Source organism: Chlorocebus sabaeus, chromosome 6 (genome assembly GCF_047675955.1).
Source record: "Chlorocebus sabaeus isolate Y175 chromosome 6, mChlSab1.0.hap1, whole genome shotgun sequence".
NCBI lineage: Eukaryota > Metazoa > Chordata > Mammalia > Primates > Cercopithecidae > Chlorocebus > Chlorocebus sabaeus.
This window is the reverse complement of record NC_132909.1, coordinates 18,480,213-18,506,030: the sequence shown is the minus strand read 5'-3', so window position 1 is coordinate 18,506,030 and position 25,818 is coordinate 18,480,213. Positions and strand designations below refer to the sequence as shown.

The 25,818-nt window shown below is 51.2% G+C and overlaps 1 protein-coding gene across 2 annotated transcripts; it reads left to right on the top strand.

Moving 5' to 3' along the window:
• The first annotated feature begins 14 nt into the window (after positions 1 to 14).
• Positions 15 to 25,816, top strand: ITPKC (inositol-trisphosphate 3-kinase C). Of its 2 annotated transcripts, XR_012093168.1 has the most exons (8): positions 15 to 1,279; positions 8,444 to 8,543; positions 11,844 to 12,057; positions 16,201 to 16,405; positions 20,840 to 20,941; positions 21,555 to 21,626; positions 24,325 to 25,458; positions 25,663 to 25,816. XR_012093168.1 is itself a non-coding variant. In XM_073016430.1 (7 exons), exons 1-7 carry the CDS (start codon positions 125 to 127, stop codon positions 24,526 to 24,528), a joined length of 2,052 nt encoding a protein of 683 aa, XP_072872531.1. In that variant the 5' UTR covers positions 15 to 124; the 3' UTR covers positions 24,529 to 25,816. The 2 variants fall into 2 exon arrangements, 1 of the variants encoding a protein (XP_072872531.1); XM_073016430.1 differs by having other exon boundaries at positions 24,325 to 25,816.
• The last annotated feature ends 2 nt before the right edge of the window (positions 25,817 to 25,818 follow it).

The window sequence follows — 25,818 nt, the reverse complement described above, 5'->3', positions numbered from 1 at the left end:
GCGGGGCGGGCTGGAGCTCCGCGGGCCGGAACCCGAGAGTCGGGGCTCCCCAGCCACACCCCTCGCGGGATTTAAAGGGATAGGAGTGGCCGGGTCGGCCGAAACCCGAACCGAAGGAGCGGGCATGAGGCGCTGCCCGTGCCGTGGGAGCCTGAGCGAGGCGGAGGCTGGGGCGCTGCCCGTGGCGGCCCGCATGGGACTAGAGGCGCCGCGAGGAGGGCGGCGGCGGCAGCCGGGACAGCAGCGACCTGGGCCCGGCGCAGGGGCCCCGGCGGGGCGGCCGGAGGGGGGCGGGCCCTGGGCCCGGACTGAGGGGTCCAGCCTCCACAGCGAGCCTGAGAGGGCCGGCCTCGGGCCTGCGCCCGGGACAGAGAGTTCGCAGACAGAATTCTGGACAGACGGACAGACTGAGCCCTCGGCAGCTGGCCTTGGAGTAGAGACCGAGAGGCCCAAGCAAAAGACGGAGCCAGACAGGTCCAGCCTCCAGACGCATCCAGAAAGGAGCTGGTCAGAGCTGGAGACGACCTGTCCTTGGACGGAGGCCGGGACAGATGGCCTTTGGACTGATCCGCGCAGGTCCGACCTCCAGTTTCAGCCCGAGGAGGCCAGCCCCTGGACACAGCCAGGGATTGATAGGCCCTGGACAGAGCTGGAAACACATGGGTCACAGACTCAGCCAGAGAGGGTCAAGTCCTGGGCTGATAACCTCTGGACCCACCAGAACAGTTCCAACCTCCAGACTCACCCAGAAGGAGCCTGTCCCTCAAAAGAGCCAAGTGCTGATGGCTCCTGGAGAGAATTGTACACTGATGACTCCAGGACACAACAGGATATTGAAGGTCCCTGGACAGAGCCGTACACTGATGGCTCCCAGAAAAAACAGGATACTGAAACAGCCAGGAAACAGCCTGGCACTGGTGGTTTCCAAACACAACAGGATACTGATGGCTCCTGGACACAACCTAGCACTGATGGTTCCCAGACAGCACCTGGGACAGACTGCCTCTTGGGAGAGCCTGAGGATGGCCCATTAGAGGAACCAGAACCTGGGGAATTGGTGACTCACCTGTACTCTGACCTGAAGTGTAGCCCTCTGTGCCCTGTGCCCCGCCTCATCATCACCCCTGAGACCCCAGAGCCTGAGGCCCAATCAGTGGGACCCCCCTCCCGGGTTGAGGGGAGCAGTGGCGGCTTCTCCTCTGCCTCTTCTTTCGACGAGTCTGAGGATGACGTGGTGGCCGGGGGCGGAGGTGCCAGCGATCCCGAGGACAGGTCTGGGGTGAGTGGGACCCATCCTGCCCTTTTGAGCCACATCCCCCAAAACTCCTTATTCCCCTGCCTTTGCTTAGGAAGTTCTCTACCCATTTACTCTTAGTTGCCCACCAGCAATTTCATCTCCAGAAACCTCTTCCATCCACTGACCTCCTCTCTCTGACAGCCAGGTTACTAATTCATTACAGGCACCCCCTCTTCATTCTCGCCTTTCCTCTGCCTGCACTGTCTCCACTCCTGGGGGTCTACAATGGAGGGCCACTGACCGACTTCAAGGGGCCCACGAGCCCCTGAAATTGTAGGACTAAGGAGACTGCTGTGCGTGTTCACATACATTGTTGCAGCGAGGGTCTGACATCTGTCTCATCCTCTGGAATCTGAAGAACACTGGAATAGGGAGACAGGCAGGGTGCACTTTCTACCCTACATTTCTTAATCTGGGGCCTGTGGCTGCCTTAAAGGGTCACTGACCTACACCACCCCTTAGCCCATTTGTATGTACATTTTTCTAGGGAGCAAAGCGATTCCCCCAGCTTTCATCAGATTAGCAAAAGGGCTGTGTGAACTCCAAACGCCAAACGATCCTTGGCCTAGCCGGGAGCTCACCTGGTGTCCCCTGTGACCCTAGGTCCCCAAGGAGCCCCCTGCACACTCTTGTTTACTTCATCCACCCTCACCCCCAGCTTGGGTGTGGCTCTCCCCTGGTGAATCAGGAGGGCTGGCCGGGCAGGTTGAGGGAGGGCGGGACAGAGCAGAGGCCGGTGTGAAACTGGAGAGCTTCACGTGGGGCTGGGAGCGAAGTTGGGAGTCCATCAGCTTGCCAGCTTGCCAGCTGAGGCCTCTCATTGCTCTGGGGCCTCTGGCTGGAGTCTGCTCTGAGCCCCCCTCACCCCACATGCCTTCCTTGGGGACGTGTTCACACATGTGGCCCTAGCTGTGAGAGACAGACCTGCCTTAACCTGCCTGTGCCCGTGCGCAGAGGCTGACACTCCTGGGCCCCATTGCTTTTTTCTCTCTGCCTGCCCTCTCACTTCCTTGGCATCTCAGAACAGCTGGGCTGGAAGTGGGTGAATAATAATAATAATAATAACAACAACAACAACAACTAGCACTCACTCATGTTTAGCCCTGTGCTAAGTGTTGTGCTTTTATTAACTCACTCCTCACAGCAGTGCTAATGAGGTAGATGCTTTTTTTTTTTAAATCTGAGACAGTCTCCCTCTGTTGCCCAGGCTGGAGTGCAGTGGTGCGATCCCGGCTCCCTGCAGCCTTTGCTTCCCGGGTTCAAGTGATTCTCCTGCCTCAGCCTCCTGAGTAGCTGAGACACCAGGCACCCGCCATCACTCCTGGCTCATTTCTGTATTTTGAGTAGAGACGGGGTTTCATCATGTTGGCCAGGCTGGCCTCAAAACTCCTGACCTCAAGTTATCCACCTGCCCCGGCCTCCCAGAGTGCTGGAATTACCGGCATGTGCCACTGCGCCTGGCTGAGGTAGATACTATTATTATCCCCTTTTACGGATGAGGAAATTGAGGCACAGAGGGGTCAAGTCACTTGTCCAAGGATATACACCTTGGAAAATGCAGATTGGATTCTAATCCTTACTGTACACCAGGCACTGTTTTAAGTTTTTTCTTCTTCCTTTTTTTTTTTTTTGGTCTTTTTTGTTGTTAAACTTTTTTCTGTCATTTTTTATCTCAAAATAGCATCTGTCTTAATTAAGGGCTTTGTATGTGTTAACTTTGAATCCTTACGACAGCAGTGAGATTGTCTCCATTCAACAGATGGGGGCCAGGCTCAGTGGTCCAAACCGGTAATCCCAGCACTTTGGGAGGCCGAGGCAGGGGGCTCACCTAAGGTCAGGAGTTCAAGACTAGCCTGGCCAACATGGTAAACCCTGTCTCTACTAAAATACAAAAATTAGCCAGGTGTGTGATGGTGTGTACCTGTAATCCCAGCTACTCGGAGGCTGAGGCAGGAGAATTGCTTGAATGTGGGAGGCAGAGGTTGCAGTAGCTGAGATTGCACCACTGCCCTCCAACCTGGGTGATAGAGCAAGACTCGGTCTCAAAAAAACAGATGGGGAAGCTGAGGCATAGAGAGGTGAGATTCTTTTTGCTTAGGGTGGGCCACATCAAGTCAGAGCCAGGATTCTAACTCAGTTCTGACTGAGTTTCAAACCCGTCATTTAAACTCTGCAGTGTGTGGATCTGTTCCTAACTTGTCTCCCTCCCAGGCCTCCCTATCTTCAGTTTTTTTCTCATCCTTCCAGAATCTGCCTCTATGGCCCAGCTCTGTCTGCTCAGGTACCCTCTCTGAGAGCAGTCAGGGGCTCAGTGCTGCGTTCAGAACCTCCGGTCTCCGGTCTCTAGGTGCCTTCCCAGAATCGGCTTCCTTCCCTCCTCCTGACCCCCTCTGCTGTAACTAGGCCTGAGTACACGCTGTTCCTTGAACACCCTGCTGTCATCCTGCCTCCATGCATTGCTCAAGCCATTCCCACTGCCCAGCATACTCCTGCTTCCTTCTCCCTTAATTTTGAAATCCCATCTGACCGTAAAGGCTCAGCTTCCTTTCTCTCTTTCCTCCTTCCTTCCTTCTCACTATGCTGTCTTTCTTTTTTTTTTAAATTATGTTCCTTTTTCTTTTTTTTGCTAGGGACGGGGTCTCGCTATCTTGCCCAGGCTGGCCTTGAACTCCTGGGCTCAAGCGATCCTCCTGCCTCGGCCTCCCAAAGTGCTCGAATTACAGGTGTGCTATCCTGTTCTACTCAGACAAAAATCACTCCCTAAGCCCCTACTATGTGTTTTGTCCTATGTTAACTTTGCTGGGGAAACAGCAGTGACCAAGACACTCATGGAGCTCCCAGGCCCATGAGAGACAGACCTATCAGCAGACAGTCACAGTTCAGAGTGGTCAGGAGGATGTGTGAGCCCAGAGGAGGTCACTGGCCAGACATAGGGTATCAGAGAGGGCTTCCTGGAGGATGGGGCATATAAGCTGAGGCCATCGTGAAGAAAGTCTGAGAAAGCCCAGAGAAGCCATCAGATCTAACTTTTTTTTGTGGGGGTGGTGGTGAGGGACCGGAGTTTCGCTCTGTTGCCCAGGCTGGAGTGCAGTGGCGAGATCTTGGCTCACTGCAGCCTCGGCTTCCCAGATTCAAGTGATTCTCCTGCCTCGGCCTCCCAAGTAGCTGGGACTACAAGTGCACGGCACCACACCTGGCTAATTTTTGTATTTTTAGTAGAGACAGGGTTTCACTACGTTGGCCAGGCTGGTTCTGAGCTCCTGACCTGAGGTGATCCGCTCACTTCAGCCTCCCAAAGTGCTGGGATTACAAGCATGAGCCACTGTGCCTGGCCCAGAGCTAGCATAAAACAGAGAGAGAAGATATTAAATTTATGACTAAGGGGCCAGGTTCACTGCAGCCTTTGCTTCCTGGGTTCAAGTGATTCTCCTGCCTCAACCTCCTGAGTAGCTGAGACACCAGGCGCCCACCATCACGCCTGGCTCATTTCTGTATTTTGAGTAGATTATAGGCTCATGCCTGTAATCCCAGCACTTGGGGAGGCTGAGGCGGGAAGATTGCTTGAGCCCAGAAATTTGAGACCACCCTGGGCAACATAGTGAGACCTCGTCTCTACTAAAAGGAAAAAAGAATTAGCCAGGTGTGGTGGTATATGCCTGTTTTCCAGCTAGTCGGGAGGCTAAAGCAGGAGGATCACTTGAGCCTGGGAGGCAGAGGTTGCAGTGAGCCACGATCACACCTCTGCACTCCAGCCTGGGCAACAGAGTGAGATCCCGTCTCAAAAAAAAAAAAAAAATTACGATTAAAAAAGTCTCGACTAACATCCTTCAGTCCAAGCATCAAAGAATGTTTCTGGAGCATCTTTTGTGTGCCAGGCCATGTGCTGGGTGGGGACATAATCATAACCATGACAACCGCAGCCTGTGCCCTCATGAGCTTGTAGTGCAGCGAGAGTATAGGGGATAAGCTCCAAGGCACTGGGATCCAACCAGAGCTAGAACCCCAGCGCTGTATGGGGTGATGCTAGGTAAGTGGCGTCACCTCTCAGACCCTCTGTTTCCTCCTCTGTCACACTGAGACCATAATCTCCCTGGGGTTTTGTTTTTAGAAATTAAGTAGGTTGTGGCACACTAAGTCTTTGTCATTGTGCCTGGAATGTTCCAGGTACTTAGTAAACAGGAACCTTTATTAATCATCTTTTCCCCAGGGCTGGCAGCTGGATTGGGGAGGGACTAGCCCTTCCTGAACCCTGAAGTCCAACACCCTGACTCCCTCTTAAGCTTCCCACTGTCCCAGAGATGTCTGTGAGGTAGCTGGGCTCTGAGGGGGCTGGAGAGATGAACACGCCCCTGATCCTGGGGTAGGAGGGGGATGAGCCATACAACTTCCTTCTCTGGAGGTGACCTACTCTTCCAGTACTTGCTAAGGGACTTGACGTGCTTGTGGGGCGCAGAAGGTATTCCTGTGTGTGTATGTGTTCATGAATCAGACACTACCCCGTCTCAAGAAGCTCATAGTGGCCGGGCGCGGTGGCTCACGCCGGTAATCCCAGCACTTTGGGAGGCTGAGGCGGGCAGATCACAAGGTCAGGAGATTAAGACCATCCTGGCAAACATGGTGAAACCCCATCTATACTAAAAATACAAAAAAAAAAATTAGCCGGGTGTGGTGGCAGGCATCTGTTGTCCCAGCTTCTCGGGAGGCTGAGGCAGGAGAATGGCATGAACCCAGGAGGCGGCAGAGCTTGCAGTGAGCGGAGATCGCGCCACTGCACTCCAGCCCGGGCGACAGAGCGAAACTCCATCTCAAAAAATTTAAAAAAAAAAAGCTCATAATTTAGTCAGCATGATACAACAAAATCCCTGTTTTCTGTTTGCTTCTCTAGTTTTCTTTCTTTCTTATTTTTTTGAGTCAGGGTCTCACTCTGTCACCCAGGTTGGAGTGCAGTGGCACAATCACTGCTCACTGCAGCCTCGCCCTCCTGGGCTCAAGTGATCCTCCCACCTCAGCCTCCCAAGTAGTTGGGACTACATGTGCACACCACCACGCCTGGCTAATTTTTAAATATTTTGCAGAGATGGGGTCTTACTGTGTTGCCCAGGCTGGCCTCAATCTCCTGGGCTCAGTGATCCTCCCACCTTGGTTTCCCAGTGTTGAGATTTACAGGCGTAAGTCACCGTACCCACTGCTTCTGTGGTTTCCTTTGTTCTCTGTCTCTTTCTTTCTCTACTTCTATTCATCTTTTTCTTTTTATCATTACTTTGTATCTTTCTCTTTTAGTCTTCCTATATTTGTTTTTCTTTGTTTGTTTGTTTCTTTGTTTTTGAGACAGTCTTGCTCTGTTGCCCAGGCTGGAGTGCAGTGGTGTGTTCTTGGCTCACCGCAACCTCCACCTCCCGGGTTCAAACGACTCTCGTGCCTCAGCCTCCCGAGTAGCTGGGACTACAGGTGTGTACCACCACACCCGGCTAATTTTTGTGTTTTTAGTAGAGATGGGGTTTCACCATGTTGGCCAGGCAGGTCTCAAACTCCTGACCTCAGGTGATCTGCCTGCCTTAGCCTCCCAAAGTGCTGGGATTACAGGCATGAGCCACCACACCAGGCCTATTTCTTTCTCTTTTAGCAATTCTATACCTGTTTCTGCATTAGTCAGGGTAGGTCAGGATTTTCTGTAGTAACAAACAGCCCCCAAATCTTAGTGACTTAGAACAGCAAAGGATTATTTTGGTTTATATTACACATTGGTCACAGGTCAGTGGTGGGTCAGGGGCTCTGCTTCATGCTGTCTTCACTTGGGCCCAGGCTGAGGGAGCTTCCATTTCTCTTCTTACTCCCTCACCCACAGGGGAACAAACGTGGAGAGTCATAAACTGGTTCTTAAGGCTCCTACCCAAAAGTGACACACCTGCTCACAGTTTATTGGCCAAAGCAAGGCCAGGTGTGGTGGCTCACACCTATAATCCCTGCACTTTGGAGACCAAGATAGGAGGATTGCATGAGGCCAGGAGATCAAGACCAGCCTGGGCAACATAGCAAGATGTCGTAAAATAGACGGGCCTGGTGGTACATGCCTGTAGTCCTGGCTACTCAGGAGGCTGGAATGGGAGGATCGCTTGAGTCCAGGAGCTGGAGGTTACAGTGAGCTGTGATGGCGCCATTGTACTGCAGTCTGGGTGACAGAGTGACACCCAGTCTCTAAAAATGAAAACAAAACAAAAAAAAAACAACAATCCCCAGTTCAGGAGGGCAGGGGAGTCCCTGGACTAGTAGCTGGAGCTATGTGGTAAACGTCTCCCACGACTGCCACAGTCTCTGTCGCTGTCCATGTCTCTCTGTCTGTCATCACTGTGTCATTTGTCTCTGTTTCTGTCTCTCTCTGTGGTCCATCTCCATCCATCAACTCCTGCGTCTGTCGTTTTCCCCAGAAGATCTGACCTGGTTTAGGGAGAGAGATGGGGCTTTCAAGATTTGGGACTAGGCCCGACATAATGGCTCACACCTGTAACCCCAACACTTTGGGAGACTGAGGCAGGCAGATTGCTTGAGGTCAGGAGTTTGAGAGTAGCTTGGGCAACATGGTGAATCCCTGTCTCTACTAAAAGTACAAAAATTAGCCAGGTGTGGTGGCATGCACCTGTAGTCCCAGCTACCCGGGAGGGTGAGGCAGGAGGATCACTTGAGCCTGGGAGGCAGAGGTTGCAGTTAGCCAAGATCGCATCACTGTACTCCAGACTAGGTGACAGAGCGAGACCCTGTCTCAATTAAAAAAAAAAAGATTTGGGACTGTGTATGTGCAGTGGAAGATACAGGGGTTGGTCGTTATCACAACAAAACCTAGTCTATTCTTACTCATAAGATCCTTACTCATAAGAGAAAGACAGAGAGACATAGTGACAAAGAAAGTGATGACAGAGAGGGAGAAATGGACAAAGAATTTCCCATATTTTGCTGAGGGCTTTGGGCGATCTTGTGATAGATGAACTGAGTGGGGCTCACTTACCCCAACAAGCCTGGGAACAGTGATCCCAGGAAGCCGCCAGCCCTGGAAAGACTGCAGGTACCCCTTCATTCCTGCTCATGGCAGCACCCCTAGCCCCTGCCTTCCCTGGCCTTGGCCCTGACCCCACCCTGCTCTGCCCCCTACAGAGCAAACCCTGGAAGAAGCTGAAGACAGTTCTGAAGTATTCGCCCTTCATGGTCTCCTTCCGAAAACACTACCCTTGGGTCCAGCTTTCTGGACATGCTGGTGAGTGGGGCGGTGGTGGACGGGGCTGGGCAGAGTCTCCTGGGCCAGGGAACGGGATGTTCTCTGTAGTTTAGTTCCCCCACCTAGTGATGGGCTTGGTGACAGTCCCTGCCTTATGGGACTGTTATGGGCAGTGCTTAGGCCTGGGCCTGGCCCTTTGTATGTCAGGGCAGAGGGCTATTCCCTGTTATTCTGGTGGAGAGAGGGAGCTTCAACTGTGGAGACAGATGGGCCTGGGCTCAAACCCTAGTTCTGCTCTGTATTCATGGGTGACTTTGGGCAAGTTACTTTGCTTTACTGGGCCTCAGCTGCCCCATCTGTTAATGTGGAGATAATGTTATGTCCCTTGCAGGGTTAACTGAAGAGTTAAAATCAAAATGTATATAAAGATTGAGGCCAGGCACGCTGGCTTACGTCTGTAATCCCAGCACTTTGGCAGGCCAAGACAGGAGGATCGCTTGAGCCCAGGAGTTCAAGACCAACCTGGGCAATATAGTGAGACCCCGTTTCAATTTAAAAAAAAAGACTGGCTGGGCACGGTGGCTCATGCCTGTAATCCCAGCACTTTGGGAGGCCAAGGCGGGTGGATCACGAGGTCAGGCGATTGAGACCATCTTGGCTAACACAGTGAAACCCCATCTTTACTAAAAATACAAAAAATTAGCCAGGTGTGGTGGTGGGTGCCTGTAGTCCCAGCTACTTGGGCGGCTGAGGCAGGAGAATGGCATGAACCCAGGAGGCGGAGCTTGCAGTGAGTGGAGATAGCGCCACTGCACTCCAGCCTGGGTGACAGAGCAAGGCTCTGTCTCAAAAAATAAAAAATAAATAAAATAAAGAAACCCCAAAACCCCAAAACTTAGTGATGGTTAAAAAAAAAAAAAAACTTTGTAGAATAAAACAACAATTTTATTAACCTTACAAGTTTTGGGTCAGCAATTCAGACAGGATGGCAGGGATGGCTTTTCAATGCTCCACAATATCTGGGAACTCTGCTACAGACACCTGGAGGCTACAAGCTGAAAACTTTTGAGAGGTTCATTCACTTACATGCCTGGCAATTGATGCTGGCTATTGGCTGGGGTCTCAGATGAAGCTGCCACCTGGGAAGCCTATACATGGCTTCGCCATGTAGCTACTTGAGCTTCCTCACAGTATGGTGGCCTCAGAGTACTCAGATTTCTAACAAGACAGCTCAGGACTGCCTTGAAGGTAAGTGTCTCTGCCAACAGAAGTCATACAGTAGCACTTCTGCCATAAACCCTCCCATATTTAATGGGAGAGCAATATATTTTTTATTTATTCATTTAATTTTGAGATAGGATCTCACTGTTGCCCAGGCTGGGGTGCAGTGTTGTAATCATAGCTCATTGTAGATTTGAACTCCTGGCCTCAGAGGATCCTCCCACTTCAGCCTCCCAGAGTGTTGGGATTATAGGCATGAGCCACTGCACCCAGTTTGGGAGAGCAATTAAGAGTGTACTCCTTGGCCGGGCACGGTGGCTCAAGCCTGTAATTCCAGCACTTTGGGAGGCCGAGACGGGTGGATCACGAGGTTAGGAGATCGAGACCATCCTGGCGAACACGGTGAAACCCCGTCTCTACTAAAAAATACAAAAAAAAACCTAGCCGGGCGAGGTGGCAAGCGCCTGTAGTCCCAGCTACTCGGGAGGCTGAGGCAGGAGAATGGCGTGAACCCAGGAGGCGGAGCTTGCAGTGAGCTGAGATCCGGCCACTGCACTCTAGCCTGGGCGACAGAGCGAGACTCTTGTCTCAAAAAAAAAAAAAAGAGTATACTCCTTGATGGGAAAATTCTAGAAGAGCAGGATCAGGAGTGGGTCTGAGACCCACTGAGATCAGGAGATACTGTTACAGCCAACTTTGGAAAATGTAATCCAGGCTGGACATAATCACAGCACTTTGGGAGGCTGAGATGGGAGGATCATTTGAGGCCAGGAATTTGAGACCAGCCTGGGCAACATAGCAACACTCCCCTCACCCGACATTACAATTAAAAAAAAAAAAAAAATTAGCTGGGTGTGCTGGGGGTGCACATCTGTACTCCCAGCTACTCTGGAGGTGGAGGTGGGAGGATCACCTGAGTCTAGGAGCTTGAGGCTTCAGTGAGCTATGATTGCACCACTGCATTTCAGCCTGGGTGACAGAGTAAGATCCTCTCAAATAAAAAAAGTAAAAGAAAATATAATCTGAAAATACAGCTTGCCACAAGAAGAAGTTAGAATTATTATAATCTATACTCTCTGCATGGTCCAGGAAATGCTTGATCTCTAAATTAACTTAAATAGGCCCTGGTTGTTAGCACCTTGGGACTTCAGGCAGTAGCAAAAGCAAATCCACTCGAGAGTGATGCTCTGGACTTAGATCTCACAGGATTCCAATCACAGATGATCACATGTGTACAATCAAAAATTACAAAACACATGAGGACATCCTGTGCTGGGAACAGGACTTGGTTTAAGCAACAGAGAACAAAAATTGACCCTTTCCTTACCGGCCCTTGGCCAAGACTTTTAAGAGTTGCAGGCTGGGCGCAGTGGCTCACGCCTGTAATCCCAGCACTTTGGGAGGCCGAGGCGGGTGGATCACCTGAGGTCAGGAGTTCAAGACCAGCCTGACCAGCAAGGTGAAACCCCATCTCTACTAAAAATACAAAAATTAGGTGGGCTTGGTGGTGTGCGCCTGTAATCCCAGCTACTTGGGGGGCTGAGGCCAGAGAATTGCTTGAACCTGGGAGACGGAGGTTGCAGTGAGCTGAGATCGCACCACTGCACTCCAGCCTGGGCAACAGAGTGGGACTCCATTTCAATAAAATAAAATAAAATCGGCCGGGCACGGTGGCTCACGCCTGTAATCCCAGCACTTTGGGAAGCCAAGGCAGGTTGATCACGAGGTCAGGAGATCAAGACCATCCTGGCTAACGCGGTGAAACCCCGTCTCTACTAAAAATACAAAAAAAATTAGCCGGGTGTGGTGGCAGGCACCTATAGTCTTAGCTACTTGGGAGGCTGAGGCAGGAGAATGCAGTAAACCCGGGAGGCGGAGCTTGCAGTGAGCCAAGATCACACCACTGCACTGCAGCCTGGGCAACAGAGCAAGACTCCATCTCAAAAATAAAATAAAATCTTAAAATCATTAAAAAAAAAAAAGGTTGCAAGGAGAGAGAGCATTGCAGGAGGGTCGGGCAAGATAATGGTGACTAGAATCTGACCTGAACAGGGAGCTGGGGGGAGGTTCTCTTCCTGATCCAGTTCCTGATCCTCTCATTTATTCTACCATCTTTAGGGAACTTCCAGGCAGGAGAGGATGGTCGGATTCTGAAACGTTTCTGTCAGTGTGAGCAGCGCAGCCTGGAGCAGCTGATGAAAGACCCGCTGCGACCTTTCGTGCCTGCGTACTATGGCATGGTGCTGCAGGATGGCCAGACCTTCAACCAGATGGAAGACCTCCTGGCTGATTTCGAGGGCCCCTCCATTATGGACTGCAAGATGGGCAGCAGGTGGGGCTGGGGCAGCCCTGAGGCAGGGGTGGAGGGCAGGGGGTGGGCATTATTGAAAATATTGGGCCGGGCGCGGTGGCTCGAGCCTGTAATCCCAGCACTTTGGGAGGCCGAGACGGGCGGATCACGAGGTCAAGAGATTGAGACCATCCTGGCTAACACGGTGAAACCCCGTCTCTACTAAAAAATACAAAAAACTAGCTGGGCGAGGTGGCGGGCGCCTGTAGTCCCAGCTACTCGGGAGACTGAGGCAGGAGAATGGCGTGAACCCGGGAGGCGGAGCTTGCAGTGAGCTGAGATCCGGCCACTGCACTCCAGCCCGGGAGACAGAGCAAGACTCCGTCTCAAAAAAAAAAAAAAAAAAGAAGAAAAAAAAGAAAATATTGGCCAGGTGTGGTGGCTCATACCTTTAATCCCAGCACTTTCGGAGGCTGAGGCGGGTGGATCACCTGAGGTCTGGAGTTCCAAACCAGCCTGGCCAACATAGTGAAACCCTATCTCTCTACTAAAAATGCAAAAAAATTAGCCCAGTGTGGTGGTGCACGCCTGTAATGCCAGCTACTCAGGAGGCTGAGGCAGGAGAGTTGCTTGAACCTGGGAGGTGAAGGTTGCAGTGAGCTGAGATCGAGCCATTGCACTCCAGCCTAGGCAACAAGAGTGAAACCCTGTCTCAAAAAAAAGGAAGAAAGAAAGAAAACAGTGCCAAGTTCATTTTCAAAGTGGTTGTACCAGTGTACCTTCCCACCACCATGTATGAGTGTTACAGTCATCCCAGATTCTCACCAGTGCTTGGTACTGTCTGTTTTATTAACTTAAACCATTCCAATGGGTTTGGAATAGGATCCCTTTTTTTTTTCTCTTTGAGACAGAGTCTTACTCTGTCGCCCAGGCTGGAGTGCAGTGACATGATCTCACTTCAATCTCCACCTCCCGGGTTCAAGTGATTCACCCATGTAAACCCCCCAAGTAGCTGGGATTCCAGGTGCCCGCCACCACACCTGGCTAATTTTTGTATTATTAGTAGAGATGGAATGTCACCATGTTGGCCAGGCTGGTCTGGAGTTCCTGACTTCAGATGATCCACCCACCTCGGCCTCCCAGAGTGCTGGGATTACAGGCCTGAGCCACTGAGTCTGGTCTGCAAGAAGTGAACTCTAATTGCTTTCTCAAGCTGGGCCCAGTGGCTCTTACCTATAATCCCAACGTTCTTGGAGGCTATATATATACACACACACACACACAGATACACACACGCACAGATACACACACAGTCTTCAAATCTCCCATTTCACTCTTTTAGTAGTCTCTTGATAAACATATTTTGATAAACAAAATAGTATTTGTATTATTATTATTTTTTGAGACAGAGTCTCGCTCTGTTGCCCCAGCTGAAGTGCAGTAGCATGCTCATAGCTCGCTGTAGCCTTGAACTCCTGGGCTCAGGCGGTCCTCTCACCTTAGCCTCCAGAGTAGCTGGGACTATAGGTATGTCCCACCAGGTTTGGCTATGTTTTATTTTTTATAGAGACATGGTCTCCCTGTACTGCCCAGGCTGGTCTTGAACTCCTGAGCTCAACTGATCCTCCTTTTTCTGCCCCCTGAGTAGCTGGGACTGTAGGTGCATACTGTCACACCTAGCTAATTTTCAATTTTTTGTAGAGACAGGCTGTTTAGAAAAGCTCTGAAACCCTGCTTTTCTGTTCTCACACCACTGCCACAACAATGACAGCACAGAAGACTTCTGTGACCAAATGTGTCGGTTTTTTAACCCCACTCACCAAGCAACAGACACCAGCTGGATGTCCTCCAATTCAATTCCAACACCATCTACCTGGAAATAGTGTCAGATTCCACAGGTTGGGGACTCAGTCCCCAAGACTGCCCGCCAGCTGTAGACACCAGTCATAAGTCCAGGCCTTCGGAACTTCTGACTGATTGGCTCCAAGTCGGAGTTCCCATGTCCTCCTCTTTGGGTTCAAATAATTTGCTGGAGTGGCTCAAAGAACTCAGGGGAACACTTACTTACCTTTACTGGTTTAATATAATGCAGGGGTCCCCAACCCCTGGGTCGCGGCCCAGTCCCTGTCCATGACCTCTTAGGAACAGGGCCCTATCGCCCCACCGTAGGAGGCCAGTGAGCGTTACTGCCTGAACTCCACCTCCTGTCAGACCAGCTGCGGCAGGAGATTCTCTGGAGGGCTAACCCTGTTGTGAACTGTGCCTGCAAGGGATCTAGATTGTATGCTCCTGTGAGAATCTAACTGATGCTCGATGAGCTGAGGTAGAACGGTTTCATCCAGAAACCATCCCCCTCACAGTCTATGGGAAAAATTGTCTTCTACAAAACCAGCCCCTGGTGCCAAAAAGGTTGGGTGCTACTACAAAGGATACTGCAAAAGATGAAGAGATGTGTAGAGCAAGGTATGGGAAAGGGGTGTGGAGGTTTTTTTTTTTTTTTTTGAGATGGAGTCTCGCTCTATTGCCCAGGCTGGAGTGCAGTGGCGCAAGCTCCCCTCACTGCAAGCTCCGCCTCCTGGGTTCCCGCCATTCTCCTGCCTCAGCCTCCCGAGTAGCTAGGACTACAGGTGCCGCCACCATTTTTTTGTGTTTTTAGTAGAGATGGGGTTTCACCTTGTAGCCAGGATAGTATTGACTTCCTGACCTTGTGATCCACCCACCGTGGCCTCCCAAAGTGCTGGGATTACTGTGAGCCACCACGCCCGGCCCAATCCTTGGGTTTTTATGGAGGCTTTAATGACACCAGCGTTCCTTCCCCCAGGGTATAGGGTGGGATCCTCTCTGGGGAGGGTCCAAGACCCACAGTCAGGAAGATGGGGAAAGATTAGAGTCCTGCCTTGGGGCAGGTGAAAGGAGGGCAGGAATAGGGCAGAGAGATTCGATTTCTTGAGGCCAGCTCCTGAGATCTAACACACCCAAAATTATAACAAAAGACTGTGGCCGGGCGCAGTGGCTCATGCCTGTAATCCCAGCACCTTGGGAGGCCTAGGCAGACAGATCACTTGAGGCCAGCAATTAAAGACAAGCCTGGACAACATGGTGAAACCCTGACTCTACTAAAAAAATACAAAAATTTGTCAGGTGTAGTGGTGCACTCTTATAATCCCAGCTACTTGAGGAGGCTGAGGTGGGAGGATCACTTGAACCCAGGAGGTGGAAGTAGCAGTGAGCCAAGTTCACGCCACTGTACTCCAGCCTGGGTGACAGAGCAAGACTCTGTCTCAAAAAAAAAAGCCTGGGCGCAGAGGCTCACACTTGTAAATGAAAGACTGAGGCAGGCGGATCACGAGGTCAGGAGTTCGAGACCAGCCTGGCCAACATTGTGAAATCCCATCTCTACTAAAAATAAAATTACCTGGCTGTGGTGGCGGGCACCTGTAGTCCAAGCTACTCGGGAGGCTGAGGCAGGAGAATCACTTGAACCTGGGAGGCGGAGGTTGCAGTGAGCAGAGATCATCGCCATTGCACTGTAGCTGGGCGTCAAAAAAAAAAAAAAAAAAAAGATTGTAACAAGGACTATGGGAGTTACAAGCCAGGAACCATGTACGGAAACCAATATACATTGTAACTAACACCACATAGGGTCTAGCTGTGTTGCCTAGGCTGATCTTGACTTTCTGGGCTCAAATGAACCTCCTACCTTGGCCTCCCAAAGTGTTGGGATTATAAGTTTGAACCACTGCACTTGGCCCGACCTTTAATTTAGTCCAGTTTGTTGGTTTTTTTCATTGTGTTTAAGAAATCTTTTCCTATTCCAAGATCATGCAAATGTTATGTTTTCTTCTACAAGCTTTATTGTTTTAGCTATCACATTTAGACCTACGTTCCAGCTAGAATTAATATTTGTGTGTGTGGGAGGTAGGGATCAGGTTCACTTTTTTCCATATGGATATCCTGTTGACCCAGCACTGCTTATTGAAAAGACTTCCCTTTCCCCACTGAATTGCAGTGCCTTGTCATAAACTGCACAACTCTACATGTGTGTCTCTGTGGACTCTGTTGTATTCCGTGTGTTGATTTGCCCATTCTTGTGTCTCACTGTGGCTTTATGTCTTATTATCTGGAAGGGTAAGCCCTCCAGTTTGTTCTACGTAATTTCCTTTGTCACATCCTCTGTGTGCTCAGGACCTACCTGGAAGAGGAGCTAGTGAAGGCACGGGAACGTCCCCGTCCCCGGAAGGACATGTATGAGAAGATGGTGGCTGTGGACCCTGGGGCCCCTACCCCTGAGGAGCATGCCCAGGGTGCGGTCACCAAGCCCCGCTACATGCAGTGGAGGGAAACCATGAGCTCCACCTCCACCCTGGGCTTCCGGATCGAGGGCATCAAGGTGAGGACCAGGAACCGCCTGTCCTGTCCCGGGAAGGCCTACAGCCAGATCCCAGGCAGGGCTTCTTGAGCAAAGCTGGGAGAGAGTGCAGGAGATGGTGGGGGATGAAAGGCAGCCTCTTTCTTACCCCTGCACTCATCAGAGCCCATGTTCTGTTTATCCGTCTGCCTGAGCATCTCCTGAGTCCATCTTTTCCTCCTCTCCTTCTCCATGGTCATGTCCTAGTCCAGCCCCATCTTCTCCTGCCTTCATCTCCCTGGGCGTCCCGGCCCTGGTCTTCCTGCAGCACAAGAACTGGAGGCATCCCTTTCCCCCAGTTATGGAGAAGGTTTCTCTTTTTCTTTCTTGCATTCCTTTTTCTTTGGCAAATTAAATATAATTGTTTGAATAGACCAGGCATGGTGACTCATGCCTGTAATCCCAGCACTTTGGGAGACCAAGGCAGGAGGATTGCTTGAGGCCGGGAGTAGTTCAGGACTAAGCTGGCCAACATAGGGAGCCTCTGTTTCTAGAAGAAAAAAAAAAATTGTTTGAATAGCTAGTCACACAGTTCAAAAGTCAAAATAATATTATAAAAAGGTAAATGTGGAGGAATTTCTCTCCCAACTCTGCTGCTGTCCTTCCCATTCTGTCCCTCTACCCGTCTACCTGCTCGTGGGGAACCACTTTATCAGTTTCTTGCATTTCTTCCTGTTAGTGCAAGTAAACAGAGTTGTAGATCCAAAATGTTCCTCAGTACGCATACTGACTGGTACTTGGCTATTTTCACTTAATAGTGAAACACTTAATAGTGAAACATCCTGGAGAGTTTTCCACATCATTCCATAGAAAGCCTCCTCTTGGCCGGGCGCGGTGGCTCAAGCCTGTAATCCCAGCACTTTGGGAGGCGGAGACGGGCGGATCACGAGGTCAGGAGATCGAGACCATCCTGGCTAACACAGTGAAACCCCGTCTCTACTAAAAAATACAAAAAACTAGCCGGGTGAGGTGGCGGGCGCCTGTAGTCCCAGTTACTCGGGAGGCTGAGGCAGGAGAATGGAGTAAATCCGGGAGGCGGAGCTTGCAGTGAGCCGAGATCTGGCCACTGCACTCCAGCCTGGGCGACAGAGCGAGACTCTGCCTCAAAAAAAAAAAAAAAAAAAAGAAAGCCTCCTCTTTCTTACTGTTTTTCTTCCCCCTACAGCTATGTAACACTGTTTTTTTTGTTTGTTTGTTTTTCTTTGGAGTCGGAGTCTCGCTCTGTCGCCCAGGCCGTAGTGCAGTGGTGCGATCTCAGCTTACTGCAAGCTCCGCCTCCCAGGTTCACACCATTCTGCTGCCTCAGCCTCCCAAGTAGCTGGTACTACAGGTGCTCACCACCACGCCCAGCTAATTTTTTGTATTTTTAGTAGAGACGGGGTTTCACCGTGTTAGCCAGGATGGTCTTGACCTCCTGACCTCGTGATCCACCCGCGTTGGCCTCCCAAAGTGCTGGGATTACAGGCGTGAGCCACCGCGCCTGGCCTGCACTGTTTTTGTGACTGTGCCTGGTCCCCTATAGACAGACACCTGGGTTGTTTCCATTTTTTGCCATTAGCAGGCCTCAAAGAATCACTTTGGACATAAGACATTTTGCAAGTATTCAGACTGAGCTGTAGATTTCCAGAAGCTGGACTCCTGGGTCAAAGATTAAAGGCGTGGGTAATTTGCTAGAGATGACCAAATTTCCGCTATTGGTGTTATGCCACCGCACATCCCACCAGCAGTGTATGAGAATGCCTGTTGCAGATCCGACCATGCCAGTCTCCTGTTCAGAACCCTTCTGTGGCTCCCTAGTACCTTGAAGCAAAGTTCCATAGCCTGTAGGGCCCTCTAGGATCTAGCCTCATCTGTCTCTCTCATTCTTCTCTTTTCTTTTTTTTTTTTTTTGAGAAAGAGTCTCACTCTGTCACCCAGGCTAGAGTGCCATGGCACAATCTCAACTTACTGCAACCTCCACCTCTTGGGTTCAGGTGATTCTCCCACCTCAGCTTCCCAACTCGATGTGATTACTGGCGTGCACTACATGCCTGGCTAATTGTTTTTTTGTTTTTGTTTTTGTTTTTTTGGGACAGAGTCTCACTCTGTCACCCAGGCTAGAGTGCAGTGGTAGGGTCTTAGGTCACTGCAAACCTCCACCTCCCGGGTTCAAGCGATTCTTCTGCCTCAGCCTCCCAAGTAGCTGGGATTACAGGTGTGTGCCACTGCTCCTGGTTAATTTTTGTATTTTTAGTAGAGACAGGGTTTGACCATATTGGCCAGGCTGGTCTTGAACTCCTAACTTTGTGATCCGCCCGCCTCGGCCTCCCAAAGGGCTGAGATAACAGGCGTGAGCCACTGCGCCGGGCCTATTGTTTGTATTTGTAAGAGAGCTGGGGTTTCACCATGTTGACCAGGCTGATCTTGAACTCCTGGCCTCAAGTGATCTGCCTGCCTTAACCTCCCAAAGTGCCGGGATTATAGGCGTGAGCCACCACGCCCAGCCTCTCATTCCTCTCTTTTCGTGTACCTTCAGGCACAGTGAAGCACTTTCATTTACTTGAAATAGGCTTGCTTTTTCCTGCCACAAGACCTCTGCACCCCTTTGCCAGGAATGCTCTTCCCTCTATTTTATTTTATTTTATTTTATTTTATTTTATTTTATTTTATTTATTTTATTTTATTTATTTTATTTTATTCTATTTTATTCTTTTTATTCTATTCTATTCTATTCTATTCTATTCTATTTTATTTTATTTTATTTATCTTATTTTATCTTATGTTATGTTATGTTATGTTATGTTATTATTTTTGAGACAGGGTCTCACTCTGTCGTCACCCAGGCTGGAGTACAGTGGCGTGATCACAGCTTACTGCAGCCTCAATCTCTTAAACTCAAGCAATCCCCCCACCTCAGCCTCCTGAGTAGCTGGGACACAGGCACATGCCACCACACCCTGGTCTCTTCCGCCTGTGTCTCCTGGTCTGGTTGATTCTCAGTCATTTTTCTGTCTCCTTTCAAATTTTACTTCCTCAGGGAAGCCCTCCCTGATTTCTATTCTACTAGATCAGGGTCCCCCCTTCACCTCCTCATAGCTCCTTATATTCTTTCATTATTATTTTCTTCCTTTCTGATCATCTGAATCAGTGTCTCCCCCCTCATCTGACCGCGTCTGTCCTGTTACCCCCTATTGCCAAGTGCCCACATAGCACCTGGCACAGTGTGGCAGTGTGGTTCTCTGAGTCCCACTCACACATAACAGATAACATTAGTCTCATTAGTCTCACATAACTATGTGCCAGGCACTGTGCTGTGCATCCTACACACCTGGTCTCCTCAAATCCTTACACCAGCCTTAGCAAGTAGACACCAACACAATTCCCATTTTCCAGATGAGGAAACTGAGGCTGAGGCAGGTGAAATTACTTAAGACCCTCCAGCTAGAAAAGAGCAGAGTCACGGCCGTGCGCAGTGGCTCACGCCTGTAATCCCAGCACTTTGGAAGGCTGAGGCAGGTGGATCATGAGGTCAGGAGATGAGACCATCCTGGCTAATATGGTGAAACCCTGCCTCTACTAAAAATACAAAAAAATTAGCTGGGTGTGGTGGCAGGCACCTGTGGTCCCAGCTACTCAGGAGGCTGAGACAGGAGAATGGTGTGAACCCGGGAGGCAGAGCTTGCAGTAAGCCGAGATTTCACCACTGTACTCCAGCCTGGGTGACAGAGTAAGACTCCATCTCAAAAAAAAAAAAAGAGCGGAGTCACGATTCAAAGCCAGCTCCACCCTGCTCCAAAGCCCACTTTGCTAGACGGGTTCAACCAGGAGGTTCAAGGTTGGAAGGGTGTGGAAGGACTGGGCTCAGGCATGTGACCTGGGGCTGGGTCGAGCTGGGGCTGGGCAGGTAGGCTGGCTTCCTCCTCTGGCAGCAAGCGTGCAGGCAGGTGGGTGGCCCTGGAAAGTTGCCTTTTTTGAGACGGAGTCTTATTCTGTCACCCAGGCTTGAATGTAGTGGTGCAATCTCTGCTCACTGCAACCTCTGCCTCCTGGGTTCAAGTGATTTTCCTGTCTCAGCCTCCCGACTACCTGGGATTACAGGTGCCTGCCACCACACTTGGCTAATTTTTTGTATTTTTAGTAGAGATGGGGTTTCACCCTGTTAGCCAGGCTGGTAGTGAACTCCTGACCTCAAGTGATCCTCCCGCCTCGGCCTCCCAAAGCGCTAGGATTACAGGCATGATCCCAAACCTGGGACCACAGGTGCATACTACCACACCAGGCTTTTTTTTTTTTTTTAATAGAGATGGGGTCTTGCTATGTTGCCCAGGCTGGTCTTGGCCACTGTGCCTGGCCTCCTGGGAGGTATTTGAGGTTGCTGGGTATTGGGCGTGGGAAGGAAAAGGCCATGACCCTGCCCCTCCACACCCTGCCCTACAGAAGGCAGATGGGACCTGCAACACCAACTTCAAGAAGACACAGGCACTGGAGCAGGTGACAAAGGTGCTGGAGGACTTCGTGGACGGAGACCACATCATCCTGGTGAGTGGGACACCTGTGTCCCAGAAAGTAGCAGCTGAAGACAGCCTCTATTTATTCTTGCTCCAAAGTCAGTGGTCTTCTGCTTTGGGTGGGGCTGGACTGATACTGGCTGGCTTTGCTCTGTCTGAGGTCAGCTGGTGGCTTGGCAAGGCTGGCTGGTCCAGGGTGGCCCTAGTCCCAGCTCTGCCGGTTGGCTCATGACTTGGCCGCATGTCTCTTGATATCAGGATGGCCTGGGCTTGTTCTCACAGTGGAGGCAGGGGGCCAAGAGAACAAGTAAAAGTGCAAGGCCTCTTGTTGCCTGGGCTCAGAATGGCCGCCATCATTTCTGCCGTTCAGCAAGTCATGTGACCCAGCCTGGATCGAAGGGGGTCGGGAGACAGACTCCGCCTCTGGATGGGAGTGGAGATTCATGGAATCCAGCACTTTTCTCCATGCCACCTTGATGAATCCAAGCCTTCACTCCTCCGCCCTGTTTTCCCCATGGCTCCCGTATTCCATCCTGGCTAGAGCCTGCCTACTCCTTTGGGGGAATGGGGTGAGGTCAGAGCTCAAGGTGGTCAAGGCCCCACAAAGTTCCCATGCTAACCAAGGAACCCTCCCTGTCACACAGCAAAAGTACGTGGCACGCCTAGAAGAACTTCGTGAAGCCCTGGAGATCTCCCCCTTCTTCAAGACCCACGAGGTGCGAGCCCTTGCTGCCGTGGGTGGATATAGGGGTGTCGGGGTCCAGGTACATGGACGGAAAACCATTGATGAGTTACAGGTCAAAAGATATAAAAAGGGGCTGGGTGTGGTGGCCCACACCTGTAATACCAGCACTTTGGGAGGCTGAGGTGGGAGGATTACTGGAGCCCAGGAGTGCCAAGACCAGCCTGGGCAACATAGCAAGACCCTGTCTCTATTTAAAAAAAAAAAAAAAAAAAATGCCGGGTGCAGGGGCTCACACCTGTAATCCCAGCACTTTGGGAAGCCAAGGTGGGCAGCTCACCTGAGGTCGGGAGTTCGAGGCCAGCTTGACTAACATGGGGAAACCCCGTCTCTACTAAAAATACAAAATTAGTCAGTTGTTGTGGCGCATACCTGTAATCCCAGCTACTCGGGAGGCTGAGGCAGGAGAATCTCTTGAACCCGGGAGGTGGAGGTTGCGGTGAGCCGAGATCATGCCATTGCACTCCAGCCTGGGCAACGAGCAAAATTCTGCCAAAATAAAATAAAATAAAATAAATAAAATAAATAAAAAAATAAAATAAAATAAAATAAAATAAAATAAAATAAAATAAAATAAATGTCTACTAAGAGCTGACTCTGCCAACCACTGGGAGGCACCTAATGAGTAGGGGCTGGTACCATCATCCCGATTCTACAGAGGAGGAAACCAGTCATCAGTAGCAGTCCACGAGGCCTGAGAAGTCACTGTCTCTTTCTAAGTGAAGGCATTATCCAATTCTAGTTTTTAAAATTTTTTTTGGTCAGAGTCAGGGTCTCACTGTGTTGCCCAGGCAGGAGTGCAGTGGCGCAATCATAGGTCACTATAGTGTCGATCTCCTGGGCTCAAGTGATCCTCCTGCCTGGACCACCTGTCACTGGAAGTACAAGTGTGCACTACCATGACCAGCGCATGATCCAATTCTTTAGTCTCTGCCAGGCTCTCCTCACTCATTCTGGATCCTGAAGGCATTTGAGTTTGCACTGTGGCTTAGCAAAGGCCAGGCACAGTGGCTCATGCCTGTAATTCCAGCACTTTGGGGCAGTTGAGGCGGGAGGATCACTTGAGCTCAGGAGTTCGAGACCAGCCTGGGCGATACAGTGAGACTTTGTCTCTGTTTTTTTCTTTTGAGACGGAGTCTCGCTCTGTCACCCAGGCTGGAGTGCAGTGGTGCACTCTTGGCCCACTACAAGCTCCACCTCCCGGGTTCATGCCATTCTCCTGCCTCAGCCTCCCGAGTAGCTGGGACTGCAGGTGCCCACCACCATGCCCGGCTAATTTTTGTATTTTTAGTAGAGACAGGGTTTCACCATGTTGACTAGCATGGTCTCAATCTCCTGACCTCATGATCTGCCCTCCTCAGCCTCCTAAAGTGCTGAGATTACAGGCGTGAGCCACTCTGCCTGGCCTTATATTTAAAAAAAAAGAAAAAAAGCTGCCAGGAGCAGTGGCTCACGCCTGTAATCCCAACACTTTGGGAGGCTGAGGCGGGCAGATCACGAGGTCAGGAGATCGAGACCATCCTGGCTGACATGGTGAAACCCCATCTCTACTAAAACATACAAAAAATTAGCCGGGCTTAGTGGCGGGCGCCTATAGTCCCAGCTGCTTGGAAGGCTGAGGCAGGAGAATGGCGTGAACCCGGGAGGCGGAGCTTGCAGTGAGCTGAGATCGCGCCACTGTACTCCAGCCTGGGTGACAGAGCGAGACTCCATCTTAACAACAACAAAAAAAATTAGCCGGAAATCACTTGAACCCAGCAGATGGAGGTTGCAGTGAGCTGAGATCGTGCCACTGCACTCCAGCCTGGGCAACAGAGTGAGACTCTGTCTCAAAAAAAAAAAAGAAAAAAACCCAAAGGCATGGTGATGCATGCCTGTAGCCCCAGCTACTCAGGAGGCTGAGGCAGGAGGAGGGCTTGAGTCCAGGAGGTCAAGGCTGCAGTGCATTTTGATCATGCCTCACACTGAACATTTGCTGTGTATTTGCTATGTACCAGGCACTGTCTTAAGCACTTAATGTAGATTAATTCATACATATAACATGCCCAGCAACCTCTGAGGTAAATGATCCTACAGTCAACCCCTTATCCTCAGATGATCTCTTCCAGTCCCCCAGCAGATGCCACGAACTGTGGATAGTACTGAACTATAGACTGTGTTTTCTTAGTCTGATAACCAAGGTGGCTCCTAGGTGACTCGTGGGTGGGTGGCAGATACAGCATGGACACGCTGGACAAAGGGATGATTCGCATCCCAGGTGGTATAGAGCAGGATGGCACGAGATTTCATCACAGTACTTAGGACGGTATGCAACTTAAAACTTACGCATTGTTGATTTCTGGAATTTTCTGGAAAAATTTCTGGAAAATTCTGGAATTTTCCATTTAATATTTTTGGATCACAGTTGACTGAGAGTAACTAAAACCAAAGAAAATGAAACCACTGACTGGGGACTAACTGTATTACTCTCACTTTGTATATGAGGACGCAGAACTACAGAGAGGTTAAGACACCTGCCCAAGGCTGCACAGCCAGGAGGTGGCACAGCCAGGATCTGAATCAGGTAGCCAGGCTCCAGGGTTCATGCTGTCAGCCACCCGGCTCTGCTGCCTGTCAGGAAGGGACCTTGGCCAGTGCCTGCTCCTTCCTTAACCTCCTGTCTCTCCCGGCAGGTGGTAGGCAGCTCCCTCCTCTTCGTGCACGACCACACCGGCCTGGCCAAGGTCTGGATGATCGACTTCGGCAAGACAGTGGCCTTGCCCGACCACCAGACGCTCAGCCACAGGCTGCCCTGGGCTGAGGGCAACCGTGAGGACGGCTACCTCTGGGGCCTGGACAACATGATCTGCCTCCTGCAGGGGCTGGCACAGAGCTGAGCTGCTCAGCCACCGCTAGGTTTAATTGGATGGTGCCAGTCTGGCTGGAGGAGCCCTGAGATGCCATGGGGGGCCTGAGGTTGGCCATGGGGGAGCTGGCCTCCAGGGACGGGAGAGATTGTGTCATGTGCCACATGAGACCAACGTGGAAAGGTCTGAAGGCCCCGGGAGATCAGGTGGCACCTGGCCCCATCATGATGCAGGGGCTATGGGGACCTGGAAGGAACATGATGAGGCAGTGAGTCAGAAAAGCCAGAATGGGGTCCCCCGATCTGCTGGGAAGGCTTCTGAGGGGCTGCCCTGAGAGCATTCAGTTCAGATGTCACAGGGTATGGCATGACAGGGTGCCTGTGGACACATGAATCACTCCTAACCGGCCTCCCTGTCAGCCTCCAGGCTGCCAGCTGGCTGAGGTCTGGGACTGGGTCGGGCTCATCTGTGGCGCCTCAGCGGGTCAGGCATCGTTGGTGAACAGATGCAGGCGCTGCTGGACCATCTAGGGAGAGTGACAGTCCACGTCTCCACCGGGGAGCCATTTGAGTGCTGAGCGACAAGAGGCTCAGAGGGCATGACCCCATGGACTGGACGCAGCCTGAGGGCTGATACCACTGGGCGGTATCCTGCCCTGCTGTGGCCCTGTGGGATCCTCCATGTCCCTCAGAGGAGTCTGCTGACCTCCTGCAGACCCAAACCACAGCCACATCTGTGCCAGCACTGTGACAGTACTTCGATCCTCTGTGCACTAGATCCGGCCTCAGGACTTCCACCTCCTGCCTGACCCCCAGGCTTCTCTCTCCTTTCTCCTAGCAAACTGCAGTGGCAGAAAGGAAGTTCAGAGGCTGGGAAAGTGGGCCTTCCCCTGCGACTCAAGAGCTGCTGCACTCAGGAGGGCCCCATCCAATCCCGGGCCGCTGCAGGGAAAAGCACTGGGTGTGTGTCAGAGGCGCAGGGTGGGTGGGGCTGCCAGCCACGACCCTGGCCTGCAGCCTGATTCAAACCAAAGACTATAGAACCCTGGGGTGTGGCTAATGGCCCCTCCAGCATGCAGAGCCAGGTCTTCCTGGCCCTTGAGGCTGGGCTGGCGGACAGGCACCTACCTCTTCCCTAAGCTGAAGCTCCCACACTTTCTTCCAGGGCTGAGGAGACGCTCTCCTTTTCTACTGACCATCTTGATACTTATTTATACGAGAGGCAGTTGCTGCACGGGGTAGTACTGGGAAGCAGGGGGCAGAATGGCTCTGCTGAGCCTCCTGCCTGTGACAACACCCCAATAAACAGGACATTCAGAGC

Excerpts from the sequence above, each read along its gene's own strand:
- ITPKC (XM_073016430.1), top strand. The coding sequence starts at position 125 with ATGAGGCGCTGCCCGTGCCGTGGGAGCCTGAGCGAGGCGGAGGCTGGG. Across the intron at positions 1,280-8,443 it reads ATCCCGAGGACAGGTCTGGG|AGCAAACCCTGGAAGAAGCT; the intron begins GTGAGTGGGACC and ends TGCCCCCTACAG. Across the intron at positions 16,406-20,839 it reads TCCGGATCGAGGGCATCAAG|AAGGCAGATGGGACCTGCAA; the intron begins GTGAGGACCAGG and ends CCTGCCCTACAG.